This window comes from Perca flavescens, chromosome 11, assembly GCF_004354835.1.
Source record: "Perca flavescens isolate YP-PL-M2 chromosome 11, PFLA_1.0, whole genome shotgun sequence".
Lineage (NCBI taxonomy): Eukaryota > Metazoa > Chordata > Actinopteri > Perciformes > Percidae > Perca > Perca flavescens.
In genome coordinates this window covers 2,462,008-2,472,007 of record NC_041341.1, presented here as the reverse complement: position 1 = coordinate 2,472,007, position 10,000 = coordinate 2,462,008, and the positions used below count along the sequence as shown (strand labels likewise).

Genomic DNA, 10,000 nt, shown 5'->3' with positions numbered 1-10,000 from the left:
GCTGACAGGGTTAGAGACATGTTGACAGGGTTAGAGAAATGTTGACAGGATTACAGACATGCTGATAGGATTAGAGACATGCTGACATTGCTGACAGTTTTAGACATGTTGACAGGGTTAGAAACATGTTGACAGGATTAGAGACATGTTGACAGGGTTAGAGACATGTTGACAGGGTTAGAGACATGCTGACAGGTCTCCGTCATCTGAAGACAGACAGAGACATGCTGACCGGTCCACAGTTTTTAGAGAAAATGATCAAGAAAATAATGGGCACATTGATCAATAATGGAAATAATAGTCAGTTGCAGCTCTAAAGCCTCTGAGTTCAGTTAATGCATTCAATTATTCATTCAGTCATCCACAGACAACATTATTATATACATAAGCAACAGAAGAGTCATATTTTTCTTTAATTTAACGTTTTACCAAGAGAAGGAGTCAGCACACAGGGCGACATGTAAAGAGAGTATGATGTGTGAACCGTGAACAGGAGAAGAGTTTAAGTCTTACAGCTTTGAGCTCGGTGGTGCTGAGGATGCTGCCGATGTCACTGAGGTCTCTGAGCAGCAGACTGACGATCTCTGCAGACCTTTTCTTCTGATGAGAACTGACCTCCTGCAGCGTAGAAAACTCCCTCTGAACCGCCTCCAGACGCACCTGCAGACACCGGACAGAACAAGAGCTGATGGCTCTGAAACATACACAGCTCAGACAGAGGAAGAGGATCCTACCATTCTACTGTCTAAATATACAACCATCCAACTATCCAACCATCCAACTATCAAACCATCCAACTATCAAACCATCCAACCATCCAACCATCCAACTATCCATCCAACTATCAAACCATCCAACTCCAACCATCCAACTATCAAACCATCCAACTATCCAACCATCCAACTATCCAACCATCCAACTATCCAACCATCCAACTATCCAACCATCCAACCATCCAACTATCCAACCATCCAACCATCCAACTATCCAACTATTCCAACTATCAAAACCATCCAACTATCAAACCATCCAACTATCCAACCATCCAACTATCCAACCATCCAACCATCCAACCATCCAACTATCAAACCATCCAACTATCCAACCATCCAACTATCAAACCATCCAACTATCAAACCATCCAACTATCCAACCATCCAACTATCCAACCATCCAACTATCCAACCATCCAACTATCCAACTATCCAACTATCCAACTATCCAACCATCCAACTATCCAACCGTCCAACCTCCAAACTATCCAACCATCCAACTATCCAACCGTCCAACTATCCAACCATCCAACTATCAAACCATCCAACTATCAAACCATCCAACTAAAAACCATCCAACTATCCAACCATCCAACCATCCAACCAAACCATCCAACTATCCAACCATCCAACTATCCAACCATCCAACTATCCAACTCCAACCATCCAACTATCCAACCATCCAACCATCCAACCATCCAACTATCCAACCATCCAACCGTCCAACTATCCAACATCCAACCATCCAACCATCCAACTATCCAACATCCAACTCCAACCATCCAACCATCCAACCATCCAACTATCCAACCATCCAACTATCAAACCATCCAACTATCCAACCATCCAACTATCCAACCATCCAACTATCCAACCATCCAACCGTCCAACTATACAACCATCCAACCATCCAACCATCCAACTATCCAACCATCCAACTATCCAACCATCCAACTATCCAAACCATCCAACTATCCAACCATCCAACTATCCAACTATCCAACCATCCAACTGTCCAACCATCCAACCATCCAACCATCCAACCATCCAACCATCCAACCATCCAACTATGAAACCATCCAACTATCCAACCATCCAACTATCCAACTCTCCAACTATCAAACCATCCAACTATCCAACCATCCAACTATCCAACCATCCAACTATCCAACCATCAAACCATCCAACTATCCAACAACCATCCAACTATCCAACCATCCAACTATCCAACCATCCAAACCATCCAACTATCCAACTATCCAACCATCCAACTATCCAAACTATCCAACCATCCAACTATCAAACCATCCAACTATCCAACCATCCAACTATCCAACCATCCAACCCAACTATCCAACCATCCAACTATCCAAATATCCAACTATCAAACCATCCAACTATCCAACTATCCAACTATCCAACTATCAAATCCAACTATCCAACTATCCAACCATCCAACTATCCAACCATCCAACTATCCAACCATCCAACCGTCCAACTATAACCATCCAACCCAACCGTCCAACTCCAAACTATCCAACCATCCAACCGTCCAACTATACAACCGTCCAACCGCCAACTATCCAACTATCCAACTATCAAACCATCCAACTATCCAAACCATCCAACTATACAACCTTCCAACCATCCAACTATACAACCGTCCAACTATCCAACCATCCAACTATCCAACCATCCAACTCCAACTATCCAATCATCCAACTATCCAACCATCCAACTATCAAACCATCCAACTATCCAACCATCCAACTATCCAACCATCCAACTATCCAAACCATCCAACTATCAAACCGTCCAACTATCCAACCATCCAACTATCCAACCATCCAACTATCCAACCATCCAACTATCCAACCATCCAACCATCCAACCATCCAACCAAACCATCCAACTATCCAACTATCCAACCATCCAACTATCCAAACCATCCAACTATCCAACCATCCAACTATCAAACCAACCAAACTCCAACCATCAAACCATCCAACTATCCAACCATCCAACTATCAAACCATCCAACTATCCAACTATCCAACCGTCCAACTATCCAACCATCCAACCATCCAACCATCCAACTATCCAAACCATCCAACTATGAAACCATCCAACCATCAAACCATCCAACTATCAAACCATCCAACTATCCAACCATCCAACTATCAAACCATCCAACTATCCAACCAACTATCCAACTATACCAACCATCCAACCATCCAACTATCATCCAACTATCCAACCATCCAACTATCCAATCATCCAACTATCAAACCATCCAACTATCAAACCATCCAACTATCCAACCATCCAACCATCCAACTATCCAATATCCAACCATCCAACTATACAACCATCCAACCGTCCAACTATACAACCGTCCAACTATACAACCATCCAACTATCCAACCATCCAACTATCAAACCATCCAACTGTCCATCCAACTATCCATCCAACTATCCAACTATCCAACCATCCAACCGTCCAACCATCCAACCATCCAACTATCCAACCATCCAACTATCCAAACCATCCAACTAACTATCCAACCGTCCAACTATCCAAACCATCCAACTATCAAACCATCCAACTATCCAACCATCCAACCATCCAACTATCAACCATCCAACTATCCAAATATCCAACTATCCAACCATCCAACTATCAAACCATCCAACTATCAAACCATCCAACTATCAAACCATCCAACTATCCAACAACTATCAAACCATCCAACTATCCAACCATCCAACTATCCCAAACTATCCAACTATCCAACCATCCAACTATCAAACCATCCAACTATCCAACTATCCAACCGTCCAACTATCCAACCGTCCAACTATCCAACCATCCAACTATCAAACCATCCAACTATCCAACTATCCAACCATCCAACTATACAACCATCCAACTATCCAACTATCCAACCATCCAACTATACAACCATCCAACTATCCAACCATCCAACTATCAAACCATCCAACTATCAAACCATCCAACTATCCAACCGTCCAACTATACCACCGTCCAACCGTCCAGCCATCCAACTGCCCAACTACTCAACTATCCAACCGCCAACTATCTTTTTTCCCGTGAACTTACAGTTTTGTGTGCGAGCTCGTCGTTCAGCTGCTCGTTGCAGCGGTTCTTGGTCTCCACCTCTTGGCTCTTGTGGTCATAGTTGACGGCAAGCTCCTCCAGCGCCTGCAGCACCTCCTTCACCTCCTCTTTGGCCGAGTCGCTGTCCCTGTGCAGCCGCGACAGCTCCTCCTGCACACGCTCGTAGTCCTGTCGGCCGGATGCCAGCAGCTGATGAAGGGAGGAAAGATGTTGTATTGATAAACTTTAGCAGCTGATGAAGGGAGGGAAGCTGTTACATCGATAGACGTTAGATCCACAGAACTACAGCACAGGTTAGGGTTAGGGTTAACATGTGTAAGCATGTGTTAGCATGTGTTAGCATGTGTTAGCATGTGTTAGCATGTGTTAGCATGTGTTAGCACGTTATCTACAGAACTACAGCAGAGGTTTGGATTAGGGTTAACATATGTTAGCATGTGTTAGCACGTTATCTACAGAACTACAGCAGAGGTTTGGATTAGGGTTAACATATCTTAGCATGTGTTAGCACGTTATCTACAGAACTACAGCAGAGGTTTGGATTAGGGTTAACATATGTTAGCATGTGTTAGCACGTTATCTACAGAACTACAGCAGAGGTTTGGATTAGGGTTAACATATGTTAGCATGTGTTAGCACGTTATCTACAGAACTACAGCAGAGGTTTGGATTAGGGTTAACATATGTTAGCATGTGTTAGCACGTTATCTAGAGAACTACAGCAGAGGTTTGGATTAGGCTTAACATATGTTAGCATGTGTTAGCATGTTATCTAGAGAACTACAGCAGAGGTTTGGATTAGGGTTAACATATGTTAGCATGTGTTAGCACGTTATCTAGAGAACTACAGCAGAGGTTTGGGTTAGGGTTAACATATGTTAGCATGTGTTAGCATGTTATCTAGAGAACTACAGCAGAGGTTTGGATTAGGGTTAACTTGTGTTAGCATGTGTTAGCATGTTATCTAGAGAACTACAGCAGAGGTTTGGATTAGGGTTAACATATGTTAGCATGTGTTAGCATGTTATCTAGAGAACTACAGCACAGGTTTGGGTTAGGGTTAACATATGTTAGCATGTGTTAGCATGTTATCTAGAGAACTACAGCAGAGGTTTGGATTAGGGTTAACTTGTGTTAGCATGTGTTAGCATGTTATCTAGAGAACTACAGCACAGGTTTGGGTTAGGGTTAACATAGCATGTGTTAGCATGTTATCTAGAGAACTACAGCAGAGGTTTGTTGTGACTCACCTCGTCCTGCTCTATCAGCTGCTGTTTGAGTTTCTCGGCTGTCTGGCTGTGATGGTTGATCTCATCGTCCTGAAACATGAGTCAGCAGATTCTTAATGTTTCACAGACTCAAAGACAGCAGAGGGGTGTGACCTGGTGCAGGGAGGACTCACCTTGTCGTCCAGCTGGTGGTACAGGTCAGTGATGAGCGTCTCGTACTGCGTCTTCTCTTCATCCAACAGAGGAACAGGGGGCGGGGCAGAGCTGTCAATCACTGCTGCCGCCTCGCTGCTGCTGCTGCTCTTTTTGTTTCTGCTGCTCAGCTGCTCCTCCACAGGTACAGCCTCACCTGGAGAGGTTAACAGAGGTTCAACTTTAGAACAAATGTCCTTTGACGTTCCTCTGACAACCAGAGGAATCCATCTGCTTTAATTCCTCTGGAAACTGAGAGCTGTTAGCAGCTGATCTGTAAAGCCCAGTTCAAACCAAAGATCCACTATGAGACGAAAGCATTTTACAATGTTTCAGGAAAGGTTTCAGCAGTCTGAAACGGCCCATCAGCTAAACAAGTCTCCAGAGGCTGGTTTTAGGACATCATTTTTTTCTGTTTACCTTTCCTCCAGCGTTTAAGCTCGTTCTCAAGTTTCTGGATCACGATATTCAGACTCCTGTTCTTATCTTTCTCCTTCTCGTACTTCTTCTTCCACTCCTCAGCCGTCAGCTCCAGGTTTACAGACACAGTGTTCTTTATGGTTTTAGCTCTGAAACCCCAAAACAACACAGGAAGTGGTTTTAACAAACACTCAGAGAACACTGTGCTGTCTGCTGGACAGGGATGTGCACAGGTACAGGCTAATGTTGCCCGGGCAACAGCCCGTTATCCCTGATTAGTTGAGCTACCCCTCTGGAGAAAAACCCTAAGTCTTTATTTTTCCTATTTTCTTGTAGTAGGTTTTATGACAGTAACAGTCAATAAACAATATGTAGTTGCATGAAATATAGGCTACTTCTAATTAAAATACATGAGTTTGAAATAATCCACAACAACAACCCATTTCAGGCACATTACAGTTCTTCTCTTTAGCACGTCCAGTGGACATTTGTTTCTCAAAACTCAAAGAGAAGATAAAATAAAAGAATAAAGGCTACCTGACAATACGTATTTGTGGCGCTGCAAAAACGTGGCCAGAGGTACGTACATCCCATGAGACCAGGTTACAAACATGGCCTCCATCAGCAGGTTCAAATATGTAGGGACTGATTTCCTCCTGTGAGGCATTTTAATGACTTCAGGCACAGGCTTTTCACAATAAGAGAATCCTTTATGAAACCGAAAAACAAATGGCAAAGATGGGATTTTAACTCATGACCTTCATCCAACTGATCTCAGGACTCTAAAAGATCATCTCAGTATTTCAATTAAGGTTACACTTCACATCTGTGAAGCAGGCTTCAGGTTATTTCATGGATAGATACATGTATTACACTATTTTAAAGGCTATTGATTGGTTATCACTTATGTATTGGAAAGTGTGGGTTTTTGAACGATTATCTGCATGTTTAACAGCTTTTTAGTTGATTATCTGCAATTTCAAGAGGTTTTTAGTGGATTATCTGCATGTTTAAGATGTTTTAAGGGGCAAAAGAAGGAAAAGACCAACGTAGTTCTCTGCAGGTTGATAAAGGGGATGTTTCTTATTTCTCAGCCCAGGAGATGGTCCAGTGGGGAAGGACTTTGACTGACACCCAGAAGACGCTGATTCAAACCCTCCACAAGGTACACCACACAGGAGTGTTTGTGATGGATGCACGTGGTTTCATTTGTGGTTTCCTACATTGATTTCAACATGCAAAATTCCAACCTGTGACTTTCAGAATTTCAATTTTTGTAAAGTAATTAGTTATCACTTCAAATGTGTTTGTCTGCAGACTGTTTAGCGGTATTAAAGTATTAAAGTAATTACAAGTGTTAAACCCCTTAACATATACAGAATATCACATGTAACTACATTTTGTCATGTGACCTTTAACACAGAAAGAACGATGATTAATATTAATATAAGAGACCTATATTTACGTTTATTGTGGCGCTGCCCTTTAGTGGCCATAGTAGTTATGACTTATGGTTTATATCTGAGTAACTTCAGGGTGTTTCTGTACTGTACCTCTGTCCGAACATCAGGGTGGACTTGGTTTCAGCCTCGTTGTAAACTGAAGGAGAACAGCAGATGATGATGGTGGTTCGACAGTTTCCTCCCAGAGAGTCCTGCAGGATTCGAGTCATCTTACTGTCTCTGTACGGGACGTGGGTTTTCTGCAAACACAACCAATAACACATAGATAAGAGAAAATAAGATAAAAAGATCTGGACAAATAAACTCAAAGTTATATTACTGTGGACTGCACTGGCTTTCTGTGAAACTACAAACTCACCGTTCCTTCACTCAGAGCAGCAATGACGTTCCCCAGAGCAGAAAGAGACTTGTTGATGTTCTTGGCTTCGTCCAACACGGAGCCTTCTGCTCCTGTTTTACTCACCTGAACACAAACAGAAACATCTGTGTCATCTTCACACACTAGTTATGAAATCTATTTGTAGCAAAAACATAAACATCTGAATGATAAAATAACAATGAGGTTAATGATCTGTTCCCGTCCCATCGATCAGTGTCAAGATTTCACAGTTCACTGATGGAAACAGATCAACAGTGAGTTTCTGAATGGCTCTGGTTCTGGAAGTGTTATTATCTCCTCTGACCTTTCATTCAATCTTGATATTTTAAAAGTCTGGAACCAAGCCAACCAGTTATGACACGAATCTAGATCATAAAACATTTGATTCGTTGCAAAAACCATTTTGAAAACAACAAAAAAGTAAAAGAAACAAGACTGTTCAGAAACTATCAGAGACTTTAGTTCAAGGGTTTGGTAAATATACCAATGGTAACAGTGAGTTGGACCAATCAGATATATCGCTGTTACGCTTAGGATTGTGGGTAGTGTAGTTCTTTTCCATGACTTGGTGACTCAACTTGTTTTTGTTAAAACCAGGTTGATTTCATACAGACTTCTACAGGGGCAGAAACCTCGGTTAGCTCGGGGTCAGTCTACCTCGGATGGTTTAGACTTGATGGATAATAATCTAAATCCTTATGGAGAAAATGCACGGGACTTTTACTCCCAGAACAACACTGTTGAGCTTGATTTTGTTCATTAATAATCAGTACTCTATTTCTACTTTCTAAGAATCTGTTTTTATCTATCAGCTCATATTTATTAGTTTATTTTTATAGTTAGATAACTGCCAGAGTGCAGCTGTCTGGATCCTTCTGAGCTTCTGGAAACAGCAGCGCTGCCTGACCCTTGTGTAATTAATGTGCTGTTAGTGATGTGACCATTAAAATAAATGATAATATAAATAAAGAGCGTGTTGGAGAAGTAGACCTTCTCGCTGCCGGCCAGGTCAACCAGGTAAAGCTTCCCCGACAGTTTGAGCTCCGTCTCCACGTTCTCCTGCTTGATGTTGATCAGGAAAATGCTGTGGCTGCGAGAGCTGTGCTCGTTCATGTCTGCAGGAAGAACCAACATGAAATATACATCTTAATCTCTGAATACTGAAACGGGAAACATTATTAGTTGAGTTCAGTCCTATTTTCTCCCTCGACAGGACAATTGATACAGAAAACAGTCAAATATTTGTATGTCTGTTCATTAAAGTATCAATCCATTTGACTGGACGCGTGATAAAGTGCTGCTGACTAGAGCAGGCAAGGTTGAGTGGAAATGAAATGTTTTTATTGCACTTAATACAAAGGAAAGTTTAAACGCCTTGCTTTTTACTCAAACTGTATCTCTGCCCAGAAGAGAGAAGAACCAATAACTCCATGAAACATTAAAGGTCCGAAAATGTAGAGGGATCACTTTCTCCGTTAGTATTTCATATGTTGTGTTGATGAGTCTCTCCTGAATGAACTAGTAGCAGTATTAGAAGTGAGATCCTTTACACACCGGGGGTGAGAGGAACAAACGACACAAAGAGACAGGGAGAGACTGACTGGTGACGGCGACGTGTCGGTTTGCTTTTCCCTCGTCAATCACGTCCATCACCTCGTCAGGACTGGAAACAAAACGCTCCGTGCAGCCCTGACAGGAAACAGGAAACACAACAAAGCATCAGAGTGATGTTACTGTAGGACTGACACTATCAGCAACATCATTCTTTAATATAAGAGATACTTGATTCTTTAATCATGATTTAAGAGTAGATACCTTGACAAAAGGAACTCTGTTTTTGTCTTCGTGGACCGCCAGGTTTGTCTTCGACACTGAAACATGAATCAGTCAGATTGTATTCATCAACATATACTGTAAATCTTAAATATGGTCTGTATGATCCTCACCATCCAGGAGGTCTCTGATCTTATCCAGATAGATTTCAAAATATGAGACCTGCAGAGAAAAACAGATTCACACAGACAGGGTTCAGTATGTCTGAGATACAGTAAAACGCTGTGTAACTGAAACATATTCCTGGAATATGTTCTGCTTCAGAGTCATAGAAGACATTAGAGAAATGTTTTCACACTAAACCAAACTTAATGAGTAAAAATCATGAATCCCTCTAGATCTCCAGAAGATGAACTGACCTCAGACCTGGAACCTGAATGGGATCATTTTAAACTCCAGCTGAAGCTGCTTTTAAAAGGGGGAGCAGTCATGAATATGCTGCTCTCGGGTTTATCCTGATTTAGTCTGTATTTGTTTGTGTGTTTGTTGAGTTGTACGTTTTGTGTTGTGATTGTTGTAAATGATGTATCTATTGTTGTGTTTGTGTTGTGTTCTGTCTTTAATGTAAGTGT

The 10,000-nt window shown here is 41.8% G+C and overlaps 1 protein-coding gene across 1 annotated transcript in view; it reads right to left on the bottom strand.

Moving 5' to 3' along the window:
- LOC114564169 (kinesin heavy chain) overlaps window positions 1–10,000 on the bottom strand; it is a 29,612-nt gene that overhangs the window by 8,606 nt on the left and 11,006 nt on the right. The window contains exons 5-15 of the mRNA XM_028591383.1: window positions 9,542–9,590; window positions 9,411–9,466; window positions 9,197–9,284; window positions 8,586–8,710; window positions 7,575–7,679; window positions 7,307–7,455; window positions 5,754–5,902; window positions 5,315–5,490; window positions 5,163–5,231; window positions 3,895–4,101; window positions 514–660 (exon numbers count right to left, since the gene is read on the bottom strand). Of these exons, the coding sequence (XP_028447184.1) occupies window positions 514–660; window positions 3,895–4,101; window positions 5,163–5,231; window positions 5,315–5,490; window positions 5,754–5,902; window positions 7,307–7,455; window positions 7,575–7,679; window positions 8,586–8,710; window positions 9,197–9,284; window positions 9,411–9,466; window positions 9,542–9,590 (1,320 nt within the window). The remainder of the gene's footprint in view (window positions 1–513; window positions 661–3,894; window positions 4,102–5,162; window positions 5,232–5,314; window positions 5,491–5,753; window positions 5,903–7,306; window positions 7,456–7,574; window positions 7,680–8,585; window positions 8,711–9,196; window positions 9,285–9,410; window positions 9,467–9,541; window positions 9,591–10,000) is intronic.